General features: G+C 42.1%; 1 protein-coding gene across 8 annotated transcripts in view; it reads left to right on the top strand.

The window, feature by feature from the left end:
* Positions 1-14,434: 14,434 nt before the first annotated feature.
* The window catches only part of LOC106611650 (transcription factor COE3), a 96,339-nt gene continuing 86,495 nt past the window's right edge, over positions 14,435-24,278 (top strand). For 3 of the 8 annotated variants that reach the window (XM_014212084.2, XM_014212078.2, XM_014212077.2), the window contains exon 1: positions 14,435-15,118. In XM_014212084.2, the coding sequence (XP_014067559.1) occupies positions 14,985-15,118 (134 nt within the window). In that variant the 5' untranslated portion in view covers positions 14,435-14,984. The remainder of the gene's footprint in view (positions 15,119-24,278) is intronic. The other 5 variants (XM_014212085.2, XM_014212081.2, XM_014212080.2 and 2 more) reach the window with 3 other exon arrangements.

Genomic DNA, 24,278 nt, shown 5'->3' with positions numbered 1-24,278 from the left:
AGCAGTGGCTGTGGTGTTGATGCCGTTTGGAAAACGGCGCGAACGAACGAACGAATACAGCTGGCTAGCTAACCTTGTTAGTTTCTCAAAGTTAGTTTCTCAAAGCTAAACCTACACCTTTAGCTACACCTTTATCCTTGATGCAAAGACAACTATGTAGCTAGCTAGCTAACATTACACTAATCAAAACGTTCCGTTGTGATGTATTTAGTTTCTACAGTACTGCTAGTCGGTAAAGTTGGCTAGCTAGCAGTGGCTGTGGTGTTGTGGTGTGGTGTTGATGCCGTTTGGAACACAAAATAACAACACACTGACGAGATGAACTGTTCCCCTGAAAGAGAACGTGATGGACTAAACACACACACACAGCACAACATACACCATACTGCAACACCACAAGAACTGTTGACTGACACAGAAGCATGCTCAGCATCATATCGCACAAAGTCAGGAAGAGAGGTCACGCCCAGAGCTGTCCTAGACCTGTGAAATGTCAAAGGGTGTAGGCGGATCGCTGCCCTAAAAGAGTTCCAGACTGTAAAGTTGTTATTGAAAGTTCACTTGAAATGCTTTGGTATTGTATTTGTTTGAAATGTTAAGATGTCATTTCTACAGTGAAAGCTGAGTTGCTGAGAATCCCTTGTTCGGAAAGTAACAGTATGCTGGATCATTGTTTCAGAGTCTATGTTGATTCAGTTGGTGTAGTATGCAATATAAATGGTTACTTACCTTGAGTTCAAGCTACAGAGCATGTATTCAAAAGAAACGCTTAGAATATGTAAAATATTTGTATTTTGTTTTAAAAGAAGGGGGATGTAATATTCATATGTGTAAACATACTGAATTATAATTGGATGCATTTTACCGCTGTATCATACTGTGCTATGATTGGTTAAGACCACCCAGATGGTTAGGTCATGGTCAATTGATCATGGTTGGAGATAAGTGAACATGCAAGTTGTAGCAAGCTAATAAAGAGCTACGTTAAGAAATATCCTGCAGTACTGCATTTTATTATTTTGTACAAAGCGTGCAAAACAAGACAGGGCGTGGATCAGAAGACCAGTATCTGGTGTGACCACCATTTGCCATGCAGTGTGACACATCTCCTTCTCAGAGTTGATCAGGCTGTTGTTTGTGGCCTGTGGAATGTTGTCCCTCTCCTCTTCAATTGCTGTGCGAAGTTGCTGGATATTTGCGGTAACTAGAACATGCTGTCGTACGTTGATCCAGAGCATTCCAAACGTGCTCAATGGGTGACATGTCTGGTGAGTATGCAGGCCATGGAAGAACTGGGACTTTTTCAGCTTCCAAGAATTGTGTACAGATCCTTGCGACATGGGGCCGTGCATTATCATGCTGAAACATGAGGTGATGGTGGTGGATGAATGGCCTCAGGATCTCGTCACGGTATCTCTGTGCATTCAAATTGCCGTTGATAAAATGCAGTTATGTTCGTTGTCCGTAGTTTATGCCTGCCCATACCATAATCCCCATGGGGCACTCTGTTCACAACAGGGAGCCCCAAAACAATTCTTAGAACATTAGGCACATTTTTTTCAATGTTTAATTATTAACCGATCACCATTAATATAATATTTTATTTACAATGTACTGATAAAACTAACGGCTTCTTTTTCTTTTCTTGTTTTTGGCAAAAAGTAAACATCCAGAGGGCCTCTGTATTGCCCAACCTCTCCCCCCTCTATTTACAGGAAATGGTGTGGTCCTGCCCCCAAACCAGGCGCAAACGGTACTTGCTCGCAGTGAATTGCAAGTGAGGAGTGCAGGTGGAGCATCATGTCTCAGCTTCCTGTCTCCTGGCTTCCAAAAACGAAAAGAAAGACAGGAGAGAGAAAAGAAAGGGTGACAGTATGTCTCAGGAAGGTGGGTGTAGTCCATGAGTGGTGGAAATTAACCTGTTAGCATAGTCCATAGTGAAATAGGCTACTCTTGCTCCTCTAACATTAGTTACTTAATATCTTCACAGACAATTCTGAGTGTTTACATTTCGCTCATCTTTTAGCCAACATTTAATCAATGCAGGCAAACTTTTAGCAAGCTGTTCATACTAAATCAGTTGTCCCTGCCCCTGCCTGGTGCCAGGCCCAACAAATGCAGCCACAGGCTCAGCAGCCCTGTCTCTCCATCCCCATACCACTGAACAATCCCTGTCTCCACATCCCCATACCCCTGAACCAGCCCTACTCCCAAGTGAAGAAGGAGTTGAGCAGCATTGTGTTGAATGACAAGTCAGTTGGCTTAATTGCAGGTACTGCAATGCATTGAGGACAGGAATTCAATTCCCCAGTCAGGAAAAATCTCACTAGACAGAGCGGCAACCAATATCAGAGCCTTAAGGAAGAGATGCAGGCTCTTAGAGATGGATGGGAGTCTCTCCTGTCTGAGGAAACACTGATTACTACGCAAATGGATGTTGCACCTCAATTTAGCAAGGAACACAGCCACCAGAGGAAAAGGAAGAGATTCCATGATGAGACCTCTCAAGAGGAGACAGCTCAGGACAGTGCAGCAACAGTGTTGCGGAACAGTGTTTTTTACTGCTATGGACAACATCATAAGTGACTTGAACACTAGGCTCCACACCACTGCAAAAATTGTAGTATAATTTTCTGCTGTTCTGAAAGTTGGGCAGATTAGTGAGGATAAAGTCCCTTCTGTGTGTCAACCACTGATCATGAAGTATTCCAGAGATCTTACACCTGAGTTTCAAAAGGAAGTAAGACACCTGAACACTGTATATGCTGCCACTTTTCCCCCTAACTTGTCCCCTCTTGGTCTCCTGAAGGCAATTTGTAAGATGCAGCTGCACTGCTCCAAAAAAATAAAGGGAACACTTAAACAACACAATGTAACTCCAAGTCAATCACACTTCTGTGAAATCAAACTATCCACTTAGGAAGCAACACTGATTGACAATCCATTTCACATGCTGTTGTGCAAATGGAATAGACAACAGGTGGAAATTATAGGCAATTAGCAAGACACTCCCAATAAAGGAGTGGTTCTGCAAGTGGGGACCACAGACCACTTCTCAGTTCCTATGCTTCCTGGCTGATGTTTTGGTCACTTTTGAATGCTGGCGGTGCTTTCACTCTAGTGGTAGCATGAGACGGAGTCTACAACCCACACAAGTGGCTCAGGTAGTGCAGCTCATCCAGGATGGCACGTCAATGCGAGCTATGGCAAGAAGGTTTGCTGTGTCTGTCAGCGTAGTGTCCAGAGCATGAAGGCGCTACCAGGAGACAGGCCAGTACATCAGGAGACGTGGAGGGGGCCGTAGGAGGGCAACAACCCAGCAGCAGGACCGCTACCTCTGCCTTTGTGCAAGGAGGAGCAGGAGAAGCACTGCCAGAGCCCTGCAAAATGACCTCCAGCAGGCCACAAATGTGCATGTGTCTGCTCAAACGGTCAGAAACAGACTCCATGAGGGTGGTATGAGGGCCCGACGTCCACAGGTGGGGGTTGTGCTTACAGCCCAACACCGTGCAGGACGTTTGGCATTTGTCAAAGAACACCAAGATTGGCAAATTTCCCACTGGCGCCCTGTGCTCTTCACAGATGAAAGCAGGTTCACACTGAGCACGTGACAGACGTGACAGAGTCTGGAGACGCCGTGGAGAACGTTCTGCTGCCTGCAACATCCTCCAGCATGACCGGTTTGGCGGTGGGTCAGTCATGGTGTGGGGTGGCATTTCTTTGGGGGGCCGCACAGCCCTTCATGTGCTTGCCAGAGGTAGCCTGACTGCCATTAGGTACCGAGATGAGATCCTCAGACCCATTGTGAGACCATATGCTGGTGCGGTTGGCCCTGGGTTCCTCCTAATGCAAGACAATGCTAGACCTCATGTGGCTGGAGTGTGTCCGCAGTTCCTGCAAGAGGAAGGCATTGATGCTATGGACCGCCCGTTCCCCATACCTGAATCCAATTGAGCACATCTGGGACATCATGTCTCGCTCCATCCACCAACGCCACGTTGCACCACATACTGTCCAGGAGTTGGCGGATGCTTTAGTCCAGGTCTGGGAGGAGATCCCTCAGGAGACCATCCGCCACCTCATCAGGAGCATGCCCAGGCGTTGTAGGGAGGTCATACAGGCACGTGGAGGCCACACACACTACTGAGCCTCATTTTGACTTGTTTTAAGGACATTACATCAAAGTTGGATCAGCCTGTAGTGTGGTTTTCCACTTTAATTTTGAGTGTGACTCCAAATCCAGACCTCCATGGGTTGATAAATTGGATTTCCATTGATTATTTTTGTGTGATTTTGTTGTCAGCACATTCAACCATGTAAAGAAAAAAGTATTTAATAAGATTATTTATTTCATTCAGATCTAGGATGTGTTGTTTAAGTGTTCCCTTTATTTTTTTGAGCAGTATATTTTTGGAGAAGTGTGCATTGCTTTACGTATATTTTGCACACTGCATGTCACTGTTGCTGGTGGCGTGAGAGCTTTCAGTTAACTAAAACTGATGAAGAAAAAACGATTTGAGGTCCACTATGTCCCAGGACAGGATTTGCAGTCTTGCCATGCGGTCCATTGAAAGTCAGTTAGCTAGAAAGCTGGACTTCAAAGACTTGATCAGTAACTTTGCTAGCAGGAAGGCTCGGCGCTGGGCTCTTGGTGAGTAAGGGCCAGTGATAACTGTTAAAATGGCATTGTTATGGATATTGGATCACTACACACGCGATGCCCACAGGCTGAGAACAAGACTGAGAACAGACTGAGAACAAGATATATCTCAAAGTAATGGCTGGATTGCCATAAAATTTGTTGTGCACAATCAAGACCCCAGGTGGAAGAAACCTATTGATTTGTGGACCACTTGACCTTTCCTCTAGCGCCACCATCAGGCCTTTTCATTTCCATGTTGTTTTCCATTTCCACTTTTACAGCTGCTTATTTTCTAGTTGGTATGTATACTTAGTTCAAAAATCTGCTGCTGATTTTATTATTTTGTTTGTTATATCATTCTATAGATGATAATGTTCATTTATTTTAATTGAAGAGGTTCATGTATATTTAAGTTATATTTATTTTAAGTTATTCATTAATGTTAAGAGAATTTTCCATTCAAGAATTTGACCATTAAAATTACATTTAGACTGTATAAGATGTCCTTTAGCACAATTCTTATAGAGGGTATCAGTCTTGCATCAAATAGTGAATTCCACTGTATACAGAATGCTCCATGCATGTCTGCAGTGTTATATTTTCACAGCTCACTGTCAGTAAATATCATAAAGTAAATATTGGACTACAAGAGAGTTGCAAGCCTGCAAAGGTAGAGTTATTTAAAGTTTTGAATGGGTCGATTGGGTTCTGGAGGTGTGTGGTTACAGCAATTGTGCAGGGTTGGTGTGGCGTGTGATGGTGGGGCCTAATGTGATATCTCTTCATGGGGCCCAAAATCCCTGGCGGTGCCCCTGTCTGCAGTTGTGAGACCTGTTGGACGTACTGCCAAATTCTTTAAAACGATGTTGGAGGTGGCTTATGGTAGAGAAATTAACATTAAACTCCCTGGCAACAGCTCTGGTGGACATTCCTGCAGTCAGCATGCCAATTGCACACTCTCTCAAAAGTTGAGAAGTCTGTGGCATTGTGCACAACATTTTTGTGAAATAAACTTTTTGTGCGTATGGAACATTTCTGGAATCTTTTATTTCAGCTCATAAAATACGGGACCAACACTTTACATGTTGCGTTTATATTTTTGTTAAGTGTAGTAGAAGGAGAAAATGTACTACTTTAAAATGGAGGTGGCCTCAATGGCAGCTTGTGGGTGCCCACAGACCCCTTAATGCGACAGATAAAAAGAAGAGTCTTCTATCATTGTCTATGACGTTGCTCGTACGTTGTCAATGGGCTGCACTGTACATTTTGGGCGACTCTTGGACAAAGGGAGAATGTCAATTGGTTTTGCCTCCCTTCTTTGTCCTCTTTTTGAACAAGGTAAAAGGTAATCCAGGAGCGGAGGCAAGGAGAGGAAACGTGTAAACAAATGCGCTCGTATGAAATTAGACTCCTTCTCCATGTCATCAGTGAAATTACTTTTACATGGATGGAATTCCAAAATAAATGTATAAAGTGATAAACACATTGCGCTTGTGACAGACATTTTAGAGATACAATATTAAGTAGTGTATCGTTTCTTCATATGTGCATGTTTTTCTCCTTTGAGAAAACAACGGTTGATTTAAAGGGGGTGTGGCAGATTTGAAAACACTTCTGCACTACTTCATTGAAGGACACCCTTTTGCATCCTCTGTCGAAGTAGGTAATCGAGGTGGGCAGCAGACTCCTTCATTCACCTATTAATGGATTGACAGAGGAGTCGAGGAGATGACAGACTTTTTCCAATTGAGGATCTCCCAGAGTGCACTCCTTCAAGGAGTGAATGGAAGTCAACTGGGTGCCAGCAAACAAAAAATAACAGCATGAATTACATGAACATGCACAACATTACACATCTTTTCAGAGATGTGAGATAATTAACTAGCTTTGAAATCGTGAAATTACATACTTTCGAGGAAAATAGGCAGGTTTCTCGACAAATGCCGCGTTCATGTGCTAGTCGGAACCCGGGAATTTTGGACTTGCTAATTGGTTGAAGGCACGTGTATAAACACAACCAGTTAGCAAGTCTGACATTTCCAAGTTTCCTAGTTCTGATTAGCATATGAACGCGACATCATACTCTGATTTTTAGAAGGGATTGCGTGACGATTAGTTTAGCAACAGCGTGATGCAGCATGACATCATGAACGCGATTGGTCGACAGTGTGCTGCGCAGGGCGTTATATCTGTCGATATGCCCTTGAGTAGCACTAATGTGGTTTACCAACAGCAAAACTCAGATTAACATGGCGGTGTTGCTATTGTTTATAAAAGTTTTTCTTTATTATGTCGAAATAAACATGTATCAAACCCCCATATCACACACTCACAAACTGAAATCCTAATATAATAAGATATTATGTGTGTACACATTGTACAATCAATTAGTGAGAGATTTATCCAAAGCGTTTTACATGGTTGATCATGAAAATTGTTATTACCTTTTTTATGATTATACATATCATTGTTTTTATAGTTATGTTTATGATAGAGAACAATGTGTTTATTCAAACGTCTGTGCATCTACCAGGGCCAAGATATCCTGTCGCGTGCCGCAGGGTTTGATAATTGGATCTTTGTTATTCCTTATCTATAACCATGACCTTGCTGCTGTGTCATCTACCGTACTTCCCATTCTCTTTGCTGATGATACCAATTACATTTTATGGCACAGTAATTTTGACTCACTAATTAATGAAGCCAACTCAAGCATGGCCACATTTTGTGAATGGTTCTAGATCATTTGTTTATCTTTACATGTAAAAACAAATCAACTTTATTGGATTCACTTACAATATTCACAAAACATTGTTTTTAAAAAAGAGCCAGAATCTCAAATGGTGTGAATGAAATGGAACAAGTCACATCCACTATATTCCTCTGAGTTCTAATTGATGAAAAGTTATCCTGGAAAAATAATATATAAAATTTGTCTGCAGCAAAGTGAAATCTGTTGGTATAATCAGAAAGATTAGTGGTTTGGTTCATCAGGCTTGCTTCCTAACTCTATACTATAGCTTTTTTGACCCATATCTCATTTACTGTAATATAGTTTGGGCTAGTACATATGCCTCCTACCTACATAAATTACTCATCATACAAAATACACTTTGTTTAGGAAACTCAATGTCTTGTCTTTTTACGACGTTAATTTACGCCAATTTTTCACTTTAATCTGCAAATACTCATACCTCCCAGCAGTTAGCCAAATACATTTAAACTCAGTTTTTCACAATTCCTGACTTTTAGTCCTAGTAAAAATTCCCTGTCTTAGGTCAGTTAGGATAACCACTTTATTTTAAGAATGTGAAATGTCAGAATAATAGTAGAGAATGATTTATTTCAGCTTTTACTTCTTTCATCACATTCCCAGTGGGTCAGAAGTTTACATACGCTCAATTAGTATTTGGTAGCATTGCCTTTAAATTGTTTAACTTGGGTCAAACGTTTCGGGTAGCCTTACAAAAGCTTCCCACAATAAGTTGGGTGAATTTTGGCCCATTCCTCCTGACAGAGCTGGTGTAACTGAGTCAGGTTTGGAGGCCTCCTTGCTTGCACATGCTATTTCAGTTCTGCCCACACATTTTCTATGGGACTGAGGTCAGGGCTTTGCGATGGCCACTCCAATACCTTGACTTTGTTGTCCTTAAGCCATTTTGCCACAACTTTGGAAGTATGCTTGGGGTCATTGTCCATATGGAAGACCCATTTGCGACCAAGCTTTAACTTCCTGACTGATGTCTTGAGATGTTGTTTCAATATATCCACATCATTTTCCTGCTTCATGATGCCATCTATTTTGTGAAGTGCACCAGCCCCTCCTGCAGCAAAGCACCACCACAACATGATGCTGCGACCCCCGTGCTTCACGGTTGAGATGGTGTTCTTCGGCTTGCAAGCTTCCCCCTTTTTCCTCCAAACATAACGATGGTCATTATGGCCAAATAGTTCTGTTTTTGTTTCATCAAACCAGAGAACATTTCTCCAAAAAGTACGATCTTTGTCCCAATGTGCAAACCATAGTCTGTCTTTTTTTATGGCATTTTGGAGCAGTGGCTTCTTCCTTGCTGAGCGGCCTTTCAGGTTATGTCGATATAGGACTTGTTTTACTGTGGATATAGATACTTTTGTACCTGTTTCCTTCAGCATCTTCACAAGGTCCTTTGCTGTTGTTCTGGGATTGATTTGCACTTTTCGCACCAAAGTACGTTAATCTCTAGGAGACAGAACGCGTCTCCTTCCTGATCGGTATGACGGCTGCGTGGTCCCATGGTGTTCATACTTGCGTACTATTGTTTGTACAGATGAACGTGGTACCTTCAGGCGTTTGGAAATTGCTCCCAAGGATGAACCAGACTTGTTGAGGTCTACAATTGTTTTTCTGAGGTCTTGGCTAATTTCTTTTGATTTTCCCATAATGTCAAGTAAAGAGGCACTGAGTTTGAAGATAGGCCTTGAAATACATCCACAGCTACACCTCCAATTGACTCAAATTATGTAAATTAGCCTATCAGAAGCTTCTAAAGCCGTGACATAATTTTCTGGAATTTTCAAAGCTGTTTAAAGGCACAGTCAACTTGGTGTATGTAAACTTCTGACCCACTGGAATTGTGATACAGTGAAATAATCTGTCTGTAAACAATTGTTGGAAAAATTACTTGTGTCATGCACAAAGTAGATGTCCTAACCGACTTGCCAAAACTATAGTTTGTTAACAAGAAATTTGTGGAGTGGTTGAAAACTACTTTTAATGATTCCAACCTAAGTGTATGTAAACTTTCGACTTCAACTGTATCTATGAGGATTATTTTTATGTATTTTATTGATTTGCACCAAAGAAAACAAGTGATAGACAACAATACAGATTAAAAAACAAATTAAACGTTGTGCAGGTGTGGTTGGAAGCTCAAAGGGCTTATATGAAAACCACACCACAAAGAAACAATATATACTGAACAAAAATATAAACGCACCACGCAACAATTTCAAAGATTAAAAAACAAATCTGCAGTTTCCAGCTACAATAGTTATTTACAACATTAACAATGTCTATACTGTATTTCTGATCAATTTGATGTGATTTTATTGGACCAAAAAAATTTGCTTTCTTTCAAAAACAAGGAGATTTAACCCCAAACTTAAGAACGGTGGTGTAAATATATATATATATATATATATATATATATATATATATATATATATATATATATATATATATATATATATATTGAGTGTACAAAACATTGAGAACACCTCCTCTTTCCATGACACAGACTGAGCAGGTGAATCCAGGTGGAAGCTATGATCCCTTATTGATGTCACTTGTTAAATTCACTTCAATCAGTGTAGATGAATGGGAGGAGACAGGTTAAAGAAGGATTTTTTTATCCTTGAGACATGGATTGTATATCTGTGCCATTCAGAGGGTGAAGGGGCAAGACAAAATATTGAAGTGCCTTTGAACGGGGTCGGGTAGTAGGTGCCAGGAGCACCTGTTTGAGTGTGTCAAGAACTGCAATACTGCCTGTTTTTTTACGCTCAACTGTTTCCTGTGTGTATCAAGAATGGTCCACCACCCAAAGGACATCCAGCCAACTTGACACAACTATGGGAAGTATTGAAGTCAACATGGGCCATCATCCCTGTGGAATGCTTTCGACACCTCGTAGTCCATGCCCTGAGTAATTGAGGCTGTTCTGACTGCAACTTCAGTCATTGCTTATGATTCACAACTAGAAGTTTTCTTCTTCTGGCCACTAGGTGGCGGTCTGTACCTTTTCATATGCTAAAGGAGTAATTGACTATTTTACAACGTGGTGTTAGATGTTTCCTTCCCCTGAAAGTAGTCTATGGACTAGCAGAAACTGTAATACATTAAACTCTCTTTAAACAGCCATTACAAACTTCAGCTAACTTTAGCCACCGCTAGCTAAAAATCAATGGAAGTGATGGGAGCATGTTGTTGTTGTTTTTTTTTATGGCCAAATCACATTTAAGTATCATCAAACCAAATATAGAGTTGATGTCAGGTGATTTGGACATTATTTTTCTAAAAATGCTCACATGCCCCCATCACTTCCATTGATTTTTAGCTAGAGGTGGCTAAATTTTACTGAAGTTTGCAATGGATGTTTAAAGAAAACTAAACCTCTAAATAAGTGGCTTGCAAACCTTTTTGCTGCAGAAACCCAGTTTAAGCTCTCAGATTTTTCTAGTGACATCACAAAGTAAACCAATATTTATTGTAAGAAACCTGCAGTCTCCTTCCTCTCTGGCCATCCATATGACTGGTTTGATGAGCAAGGACGATGTCAGTTAGACTTCAGAGTGCTGGAACGATAGGTCTTGCACCCCTGGTTTGGAGGTGTTTAAGGGTTACGCAGTCATCATTGGAATTAGGGTTGTGACCTTGCAATGTATAGGGGGTGCTCTGCTTTATAGGGTGTGCTGTGCTGTATAGGGGGTGCTGTGCTGTGTAGGGGGTGCTCTGCTGTATAGGGTGTGCTCTGCTGTATAGGGGGTGCTGTGCTGTATAGGGGTGCTTAGCTGTATAGGGGGTGCTCTGCTGTATAGGGGGTGCTGTGCTGTATAGGGGGTGCTGTGCTGTATAGGGGTGCTGTGCTGTATAGGGGGTGCTGTGCTGTATAGGAGGTGCTGTGCTCTGCTGTATAGGCGGTGCTGTGCTGTATAGGGGGTGCTGGGGGTGCTGTGCTGTATAGGGGTGCAGTGCTGTATAGGGGTGCTGTGCTGTATAGGGGTGCTGTATAGAGGCGCTGTGCTGTATAGGGGTGCTGTGCTGTATAGGGGGTGCTGTGCTGTATAGGGGTGCTGTGCCGTATAGGGGTGCTGTGCCGTATAGGGGTGCTGTGCTGTTTTGGGGTGCTGTGCTGTATAGGGGTGCTGTGCTGTATGGGGTGCTGTGCTGTATAGGGGTGCTGTGCTGTATGGGGTGCTGTGATGCATAGGAGTGCTGTGCTGTATAGGGGGTGCTGTGCTGTATAGGGGGTGCTGTGCTGTATAGGGGTGCTGTGCTGTATAGGGGTGCTGTGCTGTATAGGGGGTGCTGTGCTGTGCTGTATAGGGGGTGCTGTGCTGTATAGGGGTGCTGTGCTGTATAGGGGGTGCTGTGCTGTATAGGGGTGCTGTGCTGTATGGGGGTGCTGTGCTGTATAGGGGTGCTGTGCTGTATAGGGGGTGCTGTGCTGTATAGGGGGTGCGGTGCTGTGTAGGGGGTGCTGTGCTGTATAGGGGGTGCTTATGCACTAAAGAGGACAATAATACCTTGATTCATTCCCCAGTTGGGGCGGCAGGTAGCCTAGTGGTTAGAGTGTTGAACTAGTAACCGGAAGGTTAAAAAATCGAATCCCCGAGCTGACAAGGTAAAAAAATCTGTCGTTCTGCCCCTGAACAAGGCAGTTATCCCACTGTTCCTGAAAATAAGAATTTGTTCTTAAGTGACTTGCCTAGTTAAATTAAAAAAAGTAAAAGTCCATCTTCCCCTGATAACGCATGTTGCAACTCATGCCCACTAGGTGACAGCAATCGCTTGCAAACGGAAAAATCAAGACCAGTGACTTTTCCGTGAAATACTGTCAATCTAACATTGAAAGAGAACCTGAGCATATGACCAAAACATAGGATGGATATAATTTTTCTGTGAAAAAATATCGTTTGTTTGTTCTCAATCAGCTTTTACAATAAGTACCACAAATCACTCAATTTGAGTGTTTTGTATGAATGCAGAAATATTTGGAACATATTTGACTCCAAAAAACGTGCTGAAATCTATGTAGTTCCCTTACCATAATTTACAGTAGCCTACACTAGGCCTATAAACATTTCCATTGGAATCGTGGCATTAAGTGTGCCAAGAGCCAGCTGCTGAGAAGACGTTGCTTATTATTGTTGATTCATACGGTTATGCGTTCGATGGTTACCTGCAGACCACCGCACAAAAGCGGAGTATCGGGTTGTCTCTGCGTGTTTTGTGGCCTCCTGACTATGCCGTCTAGCCTTGTAGACGGCCTTGCTGACCGCTCTACAAAGTGCAATTGAAATATGAATGTCACAAAACCTTTTTCTACCCATCTTCTTGCCCTTTGAGACTGTATATTTACATTAGTTAGTCGCAGCATAGAATGTTATCCTTGAAGTGCCATAAGGGGGGAAAAAATGCAATAGTTATTTATTTTACACCAACTGTTTAAACAAACGTTTGGTTAGGCTACAGGCTAATCATTAACTTAATATTGTTTTGGTTATTTTTAATTGATAATAGTCCACCAAAATAATGATAACGTTAAATAAATGGTATTCTCCTTCTTCTTATTAATTATAACAGTTCGTTTAAGTAACAGGGAAAACGTAGCCTATCTTTATTGGAGATTTTTTTTTTAGGCCCTATTGCGGTAATATGATATAGGCCACACGTGTCAAACTCATTCCACCGAGGGCCGAGTGTGTGCGGTTTTCCGCTCCTCCCTTGAACTTGATGGATGACATAAGGTCACTAATTAGTAAGGAACACCCCTCACCTGGTTGTCTACGTCTTAATTGAAAGAAAAACCAAAAACCCGCAGACCCTCCATGGAATGAGTTTGACACCCCTGAGTTAGACCTACATACCGTGTTTTGTTGTGAGAAATTAGGGATCAGGTTATTCCTTCTAAAATTAGCATCATATGGTCATCTATCAAAAGATTTAGAGATCTTTTTAAGTATCATCGAATTAATTTAGTCTACTTGTAGAGAAAGACATGTTGGCCTCCTAAGTTAGAGAGGCTAAAGTTGTGTAAATATTTAATTGTGGTTGCTTTTGGAAGATTCCTTATTACTGAAATTGGAGTTGTCGTGGTAGCCATAGGCTATTGCGTTCACTGATCTGTCAAATTACCTGAAACAATTACAGTGTTAAGAGTTTTTATTATTAATAACTATGAGACAGCATTATTATGATTCATATAATTATTATTAGGCTGTCGTGATCAATTGTATTACCATTGCTGGACGCAGAGGACTGCAAGTACACCGCGCTGTCAAATCTCATTGAACACGTTCACAAATACCGTTCAACAATGCCAAGAGAAGCATGATTGCAAAAAAATTCCTGCACGCTACCGGCCCCTCAAGAAAGACATAAGGCAACAATTGTTCTGTTCCCCATCATGAGATATTAGCAAATGTTCAATCATCGTGAAATATATTTGAGTGCGTGTATGACGAGGGAGTGTGTCTATGTGTGCGCATGTTTGTGTGTGTGTGTGTTCGTGCGCGCACGTGGGTATGTCTTTCTAAAACAAATGACGTCCAATGAACATGTTGTGGAAGTGTATTGCTCCTTACAAACATAATGGATTTTATACAGTCCAATGCCACAACACAATACAGTGAATATCAATCACAGACGTCCGTGCTCCTCAGTAATTCTGCACTCAAAGGACAGTGTCAATGCTTTCAAATGAGAGGTCATCATTATGCCTTTATGAGCCAATTCAAAAAGTCGGCCAACATGCAAATCGACAGATGAATCTGGTAAAGCAATACGCATATTTGCGTCCACGCGCACAGCTCAGCAAAGCGTGCAATGTAGTACAGGTAAACACCGGGAATGCTTTTGCCGCGAATTCAAAAACATGACGTAATTGATGACTTCAGCCAATGAAAAGACAGAACTGCCATTGACGTTGAAATGACTTTTCCATATAAGGACTAGTCTCCGCCCTTGTCAAATCCACGCTTGTCCCCCTCGAGAGCACTAGAGCCTCCGAACCCGAGAGAAGGTGCGCTCCGCTGGGACAGAGGAAGCATAAAGAGACGGGGAGGGAGGGAATGAGATTTCTTGCTACCCAATCCCCCTTTTCCCCTGGGAGAGCAAGCCTTGCATGGTCCGTCCCTCCCTCTTGTTTGGTAATCATTTCATTTTACTCCTTTTTGAAGCAGTCGCTTGTTTTATCCCACTTTTCATTTCACAATCCCGTGCGCGTATGTTCGCCTTCTTCTGATCAACTTCGGCATCTCCCCTCTCTTTACTCAAAACGAAAAGGTATCCTAGATCCCGGCTGATTCTTCTCCTTCGAGATGCTTAACTGTTCTAGCGCTCACCCTCTCTCCACCCTCTTTTAACTTGAGACCGGTTAAGCTTGAGCGAACTGAACTGGGGTTGGAATTAAAAATAAAGCGTAAAAACCCAAAGGGATACGACGCTCGTCTTTGGATAAGGACCGCTATCGCTTTCCCCCTTGTTGCACTTTGGGGAAGATTCTTCCCTTTTCAGTTGCTCGTCGTTAATCCAGGTGGCCTTGTGATTTGGTTAAGAGAGAGTTCCCAGAAGGTTACTTTCATGTTCTCCATCCAGGACAGCCTCCCGCGGGGAGCCTTGACCATGAAAGAGGAACCGCTCACGAGTGGCATGACACCGGTCCGCTCTTGGATGCAGAGCGCGGGGATATTGGACGCGAACACAGCAGCACAAAGGTAGGTTAACATCAACTAGACGCACATATGATATTCGCTGGACAGGATGCTGACAGATCACTGCAGATTGCCCGACAGTATACACTCGTAGCCTATACGAGAACCGCTCACAGGAACGCTAAACGTATAGGCTTACTGCGTTCCGGATAGAACGGTTGGCATTTTATGTAGGCTACTGTATCCTGCATTGATTTGCAAAACAACTCTAAACTTAGTGCCCCAATACTTGTAAACATGTAGCATGTGTAAACAGCCTAGCATCACAAAGCGTGGTGAGTGGAAGGCATTGAGAACGATGCGCTTTCACATGATATGCCCGAATGAGCTCCAAGCAATTTGCTGTTATTGAAAACTCTTGACGCCAATAAATAACTAAAAAATAACTCAACTTTACAACATGCACCTTCCATCTAATAGAACGGCATCATATCTCTCGCACGAGTGGCCTAATGTAAACCAAACACCGTTCCACAGAAGTGTTGGCTAAACAGTAAGATCACCTCGAAGAGTTTGCATCTGTGCATACGTTGATTGGTTCAGGAAGCCCTTACACATAGCCTAAATAAAACCCCAAATTATTTATATTAGACTTTGTTTTGAACAAGTGCCAGTCCATACGTACAGCCTAACATAACTATCATATGTAGGCCTATGCCTATATGTGATCTAGGCGTAAAGTTGCATCCATTAAACTATGAGATTAGTGTTGGCCCATCATATTGAATGCATATGAGCATCATTGCTTTTCTATCATTTTAAACTATACCAAGACACATTCAATCGAATGTTACTCATTTAGGCTATACGAAATAGCTGTGTGTCCAGCTGTGGGCAACTCGATTTTATGGACATGCTTGCGCTATTGTAAATTATTGATGTGAAGATTGACAGCGTGTTAACAGGTTCACTATGCCACACAAGGAGAACATATCCTTTGTATTATTTAAGCCTACCTACAAGTGTAACTTTTAAGCTGTTTTGAAGTCATAATTAATTATAAGGGCTTAATTAATAAAATGTAATATTTTCATAAATCATTTCAAATTGATAAAGTATTGATTAATGCTGATGTTTGGGTCTAAAACAAATAAAACACGGTTTGTATAATATAAATAAATAATAGGGTAGGTGATCGTATTGAAAATATTTATGATGTGAGTGTATTGGCATAAATTGATTGGTTTCACTCAAATGTTTAAATACATGACTTCTGCCTAGCCAAAATAATCTAGACCATTTAAATGCCTATGCTTTCTTCTTTAAAATCTGATAATAATTCTATATAGGCCTACCGACAAATTACTTTTTGGTTTTAACGTTTCTGCGTGAACATCTTTAACCATCCAAAGTTGTCATCACGGAAAATAGTCACGACAAACCTGCCCTGTCCCTTGAATGAGGGTATCGCAGATTATATGATATACTATGTTTATTATTTATAATTACTATTAAAATGTAAACAACTCAAACCGTTGCTCCTGAGTTTAGGTTAATATTTACGTCAGTTTGCGGCATCAACAATTTGTTATGGTGCCCGGTGCACGTTGCCGACAGTTTGACACATCCCGTTGTCTGAACTTAAAAAATTAACAGCCAAAAAGGTTAACAAGAGCAAGCCTACTGTAGCCCACCTTTACCATCTTGCATGTTCAATATGCTATTCGTTTTTCAGTGCATTTTGAGCATGCACGATGAGACTATATCATATATGCTCAGAGTATAGGCCTATCGTGTAAGTGACCCTCAGCTCTTCACGAGGCCGCGAGTGGTGGTGTCATGTTAGACAACAGCAGTACGTTATAATGAACTAGGATAGATACGTTTATTCTGTGTTAGTTGTCATTCAGTCGCACACACAGACATCCACCCGGGAGTTCAAGTCCGATAAGCGGGTCAATTGACATGTCCGCTCACGGGTGAGCGCGTCTACGACACGTCGTAGGCTATACTGGTTTTCTTACGGTGTCAATCCATTTTTAAGTCCACAAACTTACTTTAATGTGTTCACAATTTTCCCTTTATCACAATGCTGCTATGATATCTTTTGGGGAAAAATCGACCCGCAGCAACCTGCACCTGCATAACTGTAAATGTCAGTTTTAATATTTGGTGTTCACTGAATGATGCTTCATTTAATGCGACATTTAACTGACATGCAGTTGAATTTCGCATTAATTAAACCCATGTGTCACACATTTATCCTCTGTAACACAAAGAGAATTCATAGAAGTGATATGCGTTGAGTGGTCGGCAGTATACAAGTTATTGATCAGTACTGGTTGACAGTTGCATTACTTTGCAATGGTAGCTACACTTCAATTTGGCTGAACAGATATAGGCTATACGGTGGGTGATATATACTGTTAAAGTGCATCACTTTATATTATGTGAATTATTGAAAATGTAAAATGTACACTTATCTAGATTAAGTGAAATATTGAAAATGTAAAATGTACACTTATCTAGATTAAGATATTGCAAAAATAAGACAAGTGGCTTTTATTAGTGACAGTACATTCGTTATTTATTATAGTATTTGAATTGTTTCCAAAAAATCATTATCCGAGACCATTTGCTATACGATTTTATCATATTTTATTTTTTATTTTTTTATAACAGGTTGTCAGATAATTCTCCTTCCAAGGGCATAAAAAGATTATGCATAGCTCAACAGACATGTCCTTTTTTTTGTGTTTGACTTTTGTGGAGTACAATGTACATTCACCAAAACTCCTTTGAGGGGCAATGCCCAAACATTGAGTTTCTATATGTCAAGTCACATTGCAGAAAATAGTTGCATTTGTGAGTGTAGATGAAGCTGCTTGTTATGGGGTAAGGGAAAAGTACTCTGTAGAGTACTTCTTCTCTGGATTCTGGAACCGTAGTGTACTCTGCTTGTGACCTAGTGTTCATAAAAACGGAACTGGAGACTGTGAGTTAGTTTTGTTCAGCGCTAGAATGTGGTTGTGGATAGATCTGTTATGGATAGCAAAGTGTTTCATTAAGAAATGGTCATTGCTGATTTAAATGTGCAAAGCATTGGTCTGGATCGCTTTCAGAGACACTCCCCTAGCTTATGCCCACCATAACTGCCTTTCCCGATCTAACCCCAAAAACAGCCATTCCACTGAGGCAGGGAGAGGAGGGGTGTGGGTGTGACTGAGTGGTCTGCACAACTAAGGAACAGATTTAACTTGACCCTCCCCAGTTGCCACTGTAAAATCGAGCAAAGTGAATTATGTTGCCCCTGTCTTTGTCTGCTAGGAGGAGGAAGGGGGGGGGGGGCGACTTAATAAAGTGCAAGTTCCCAAGCTTAGCAGAAGACTGAGTGTTCCGTGGTCACTGGCTTCAACCGATGAGACTGATAGCCCAGGATTCTATATCCAGAGCCCAATCCGTCACTGCCTCAATCATCGCCAGTGACTGGACTCAAAATATGGAGACAATACTCCCTATTGGCCTCAGGCATATGGGACGGAGAAACCCATTTGTACAGACAGACATATTTGTGCGGTGTGGCACTCACTCATATTTCACATCACCACATGTCGTCTTGGGAGAGATTTTTGTCCAAGGTTCATTTCACTGTAACCTATCATCATTCACAATCCCCGAGGTCAATGAATATGTCTGACCTCTTATTTCTTATTTGTTAGAGAGCAAAATAGTTATCGTGAAATGAGCATTTCTCCTCTCCTTCCCCCTATTCAATTCAGCTACATTTTACTGAGCCTTGTGGAATAGTGTCTGATAGTTCAAACAAGGCCCTCAGTGCATTCACCCTGTTGCAGCGTGTTCCTGTACGTTCTATCTAACACGTTGCATGGTGGTGACAATATGGCGACTCGCGTAAATACATATGGCCTGCTCTTTGTCTCACTGCTAAATCTCAGCCACCAGTTCATTGGATCCCGCAACAGAAACAAGTGTTTCTCGCCAGCTGCCCCTAAACGTGCAAACAATTAGTTGGCTTGAGCGAGGCCACCATCTTTTATGACCCCCATTAAAAGTGTGCAGGTGACCAACTAATGGTTTCAGCTGTGGCCCACTCATTAAGTTTGCAGAGGTATGTGTGTTGTGAGGACCAGGGTGCTGCTTTGATTTTCAGTCTAGGGGCAGGTGTGCCTCGGCTCAACCTGTAGTAAACACTGGACAGGGAGAAAGTCTAGTAAAATATACTGTTGCAACCTGAGGAAATAGCTGACACCAAACAGTGGAAAAACTCAAGGTGAAGATGTACTATGCATTTTTGCTGATGAGAATTCACCGATTTTTAGAGAGTATTTGGTGCTTGCTACAGTACATGCCAAATAAAGTAACTTATGGCTTAGGTCTTGATATACAGTAAAAGTTGTGGTGCAATGATGGATAGAGCACCATTTACCCTTTACCCCTTGATGTTAAGTGTTTGCCCACATGTTTTGATTTGCGTTTAAGTTTGAACTAAACACACTGTCTGTATCCATCACCGCTGTTGCGTAACTTGTTCCACGTGTGTGTGCACTGTGCAATGCTTTTGCGAGAGAGGCAGCAGTTCTAGTTGAGAAAACTGTTGGTGTTTGATTTTCATTTGTGAACCCTAATCGTGTGTGTCATTTTTTTTATTTACCCAGCCAGCTCAGAGAAACATTACCCCATTGGCCAAAAGTGCTGTAGTTGTCTTGCTGCAATTGCCAAACAATTGGACGAAAGGGATTTTTACCCTAAGATAATGCTCTTTTTACAGTTAGAGAAAAAGGTAGAAGTATTTCTGACAGTGTGCAAAACACGAGTGTGAGTGTTTGTACAGTATGAGTGTGTACCAATTAGTACACAGTGAGCAGTGTTCCATGTGTGAGCGTGTCGTAAGTGTAAAAAACAAGTTGTGTCGAGGATCTACAAGCGTATCTGTGTGGGTGTTAGCTGTGGACTTGTTTGTGTGGTTTTGTAGGCCAGTACTTTTCAAATCCATTTTACAAGTAGTATTTTATATTCTTTGAAGAGATGCTCATTCCTTTCTACTTCAATAGAAAGTACTACTTTTCTGATACACCATTACCTGCATGGTTTTGTAGGCCAGTACTTTTCAAATCCACTTTACAAGTAGTATTTCATATTCTTTGAAGAGATGCTCATTCCATTCTATTTCAGTAGAAAGTACTACTTTTCTGATACAGAATTTCCAGTAGGGAAGTGAGATGAGTAGGAAGAGAGTGGAAGGGTAGAGGGGCCTCTGTATCGCTATTCTGAAGTGAGGTGTAAAAACAATGTGAAACTGATTTTCTTTTCAATATCCGTTTCCTTGCGAAGTAATTGATGCTTCTCACACGTCAATGTAGTGGCAACATCCCTCTTCTGATGACCGAATTCTGTTCAGATGTTATCAATGCAGAGTGACACTGACGTTTTTCAATTGCGCTTGTAAGATTGGGATGTTTGATTGGTCACTGACTGGCCAAATCATTCACTGGGTTTTTTGAATTCTAAAACGGCATAATGAGATTCCTGAAACCCGATTGCTCATAGACTGACAGATGTTCAACTACGAGGCAGCTTATTGCTTTAGCGATGGGATAGTTCATTGGGGCAGATAGAGTAGACCGTATACGGGATTTGTTTTCCACTATGATGGTGTTTTTGTTTTAGATTTCTTAAGGCAAAGCGTTGTCGTAGCTGCGTAACAACCTTGCAATTGGTGGGTAATGCTAAATGGTTGGCCCTATGTTGTGAGAGGGGAGAGGAGAGATTTCTAAGGGAGTGCGGTGGCAGGTTTCATCAGACATAACTCCAGACTGAAAGCATCTGAGACTACCCATCCTGCCTACCGAGGGTATAGTGTTTCAAAACACACACACACAGGCGAGGGCTGTCCTCCTGCCGTGTTCCAGGCTTCCACTCATTAGCTCATATTACACGGCTAATAAGAGCTAACCAAACAAGCACTAGGGAGGGAGCGGCCCTGACTGGGCAAATGTATGCCAGAGTAATTGTGTATCGGCTGCATAAATTACACTCTTCCTTATGCACACACGCGCGCACACGCACACACACACACACCAACATTTGCATATATTTCATGTGATCCCCCCACCCCCCAACATTTGCTGGTGCAATTAGTGTAAGTCTGAATTTAGATAGGTCAATGTTCCTTACATTGGTTTTCCATGCTGTTTTATTCTGATACCCCCCCCCCCCTCCCCTTTTACTATCTCCTTTGGTTTCGTCCTTGGTTTTATACTCAACGTCTTCTCTGTGTTAGACCTATATCTTTGTCACCTACTGTCCTCTCCAGGGACAGACCAAGTTGCAACCCAGAGAGGGGTGGCCGTACAACCACCACAGAGGTTGTGTGATTTACAGTTCCACTATTCATTAGATTAACACAGTGGCAGTAGGCCAGAGAGAGGAGATTGTTAATACTCTGCTTGCATCCCATTTGTATAAACAAGGCAATGGTATATGGCTCATTAGGCCGTCCTGCAGGAAGCAGCCGGCCGCGCTGGTTAAAGACTCCGCCACTCGGTCGGTAGGTCGGTCACACCCCATCACCCAGCTGATTAATGCTGGAGGGGTGTGGGCCGTGTCCACTGTGCCCACTCTGGTGGCACAGGGGATGCTCTCTACCCAGGGGAGAGTGGGGGCAGTGGGGAGGGCAACCACTGATCGCTCCCTTAAAGCCACAATCTGGAAGATTTACCAGCTGCTCATGGGTACTATTTCACAGCTATATGTAGAACAATATATTTTATACACGTACGTGCACACACACACACACACACACACACACACACACACACACACACACACACACACACACACACACACACACACACACACACACACACACACACAGTACAGTCAACAGTGTCCATTATAGAAGGAGAACCCTTCTGCTGCATGTTCATTAGTAGATCATTTCAGAGCAGAAGTCTCAGTGCTTAATATCTATTTCCCTGAAGTGTGCAGGCCCTCCAGCAGTGAGGACTTTAGCCCGGGGTTACCTTTTTCATTTATCATAATTATAATTTGCTGCATTGCATTAAGCCGATACTGCCGAAGAATGTACACTTTGACGACCATCCTAATGCTGCATGGCGTATAGCTGGACCTAAAAATGAATTCAAATGATGTAGAATCTCTTTAAAAACATTTTTTTTATAGTCGTTAAAACCACAACTCAAAATCTTGTTAAATTCTCGAATGACTTTAGATCAATTGTACCATCCCATGTTAAAACGACTCGTTCAGTAAACATACCATCCCTGTCGGAGCGTTGACATCAGCCACAGAATGGACATGGGCTTTTGGTGTCAGCTGATTGTGTTGAGAGGTGACTGGATGACGGTTGCTGCTTCACACGGGATCTCTTCCTTCAGCGTTTACAGTGGGGGTGAAGTGTCAACGCGCATGTAGGGTGGAGCTCCGTCAGAAGATCTGTTAGCGCTATTTGTTGTTGGGCTGTTGCCCTCTGATTTACACAGCCTGTGTAGTAGAAACCTGTGTGCCATCGATACTGTTTTTATTATACTGAGTGCTAAGGCCATGCGCTACAGGCCGCCGCGCCCAGGCATAAGTGGATGTGGCTGCAATTAGCATAATTGAAATAATAACGCTAACAAGCTTTCTGTGTTGATAGAGTGCAGAGAGATCTGGATGTGTTGAGACTGGCTCTGGCACCGCCGCCGTGGCTGGAGGTCTCAACGTATCCCCGATGTTCTGGCGTAGCTTCATAATTGGGGTAATGGTGTTGAAGGGGGGTTTCTACATGTAATTGGAGGTGGGAAGTGATATGATAGTGAGGGCTGTTTCTCACTCCAGTCTTGTTTTATTAGTTGTTAGGTAGTTAAGTATCATTTTGAGTTTTTTTCCCCCCAGACGATTTCCATGCAGGCCATGGCAGTAGTACGGTCACCTAATGTTTGTGTTCAGCAAAACATCTAGCAACTTCATGGGATTTTTCCCCTATCGACTTTTTAGGATTTGTTTTTGACTTTTTGCAGGACTTTTAATGAGGGTTTGCTAGAGAGGAAAAATCCCCTATCAGTCCCACACTTAATATTTAGTAGCACTGAAACCATGATGTCAGACAGGCCCTAACTCTCTTTCTCTCATATCTCCCCCCGCGATGTAAAACGCCATCCTCCCATGTGCAACCTTTTTGTCTTTGTGTCTTCAGAACTGAGTCCAGGAATTCGCTTTCAACAACTGGGTTACAAATGAGGCAGTAAGCATTGGTAATGGGGTGCAGAAAGGTCACACCTGTGTTAATCTAGCGCCTGCGGACTATACCCATGAGCGCAGAGAGAAAGCAAAACAGGCAACTTTCCAAAAACACTCGCTCCGCCCTCCAAGAAAAATGCAGCACGTGAATAAATATTTCGACATGAACTGCTTTGCGCTTTCACGTGGCGCTGACTGGTAAGACGCTTCGGGCGGGGCGGTCACCCATGCTAGCAAAGCAGAGATCCGGCGTTCGAGCCTCGATGTGAGCCGAATCAGGAGGAAGTGGTAATTGCTAAGCAAGCAGCGTGACGTCCATTACACTTGGAATCTCGTATTGATCATGGTTATTTGTTTTGTTAGTGTAGCTAAATGAGATATCAGCAACCAAGTTGAACAGAGATTGATACCAAAGCATTATGATATTTAGATGTTTCATTGATTTAACAGTAGAGCTCCTATAGCTGCCTGCAAGCGTTTGTTTATATATTTAGATCTGTCTGCGTTTTTAAAAAGCAATTACGCTCATGCATCCTTGAACATTTTCCTGAATGAGGAATCAATTCTTGGATCTAAAAATCGGTTTAAATTGAAGCTATGAGATAAGCAGAGATGCATGAGATATCTTACTAAAAAAAAAAGCTCTCTGTCCACGGCCTAGAGAAGTTATGCACAGTCTTCCAGGCCACAAGGTACATGTAAAGTCAATCAGCCCAAATCAGTCTGACACCGCAATCTGCCGTCTATTTTCTTCACCTGAAGACATGATTCTGCACCATTTTCTTTTTACATATGTTTATGTTAATTTCCATTTAGTTTATTTTGTATGTTTCTCTCATGTAGTCTCAACTTCATTTTTTGTTGTTGTTGTTGCAAGTGGTTATCAATGTTCACCACAATCTGCCATTTATTAGTGACAGGTCAAGAATCAGTGTGTGTAACGTCACCCATTCAGCTTCTT

Source organism: Salmo salar, chromosome ssa09, assembly GCF_905237065.1.
Source record: "Salmo salar chromosome ssa09, Ssal_v3.1, whole genome shotgun sequence".
Taxonomy (NCBI): Eukaryota; Metazoa; Chordata; class Actinopteri; order Salmoniformes; family Salmonidae; genus Salmo; species Salmo salar.
The sequence above is the reverse complement of the archived record's forward strand: the minus strand, read 5'-3'. Positions and strand labels throughout refer to the sequence as shown.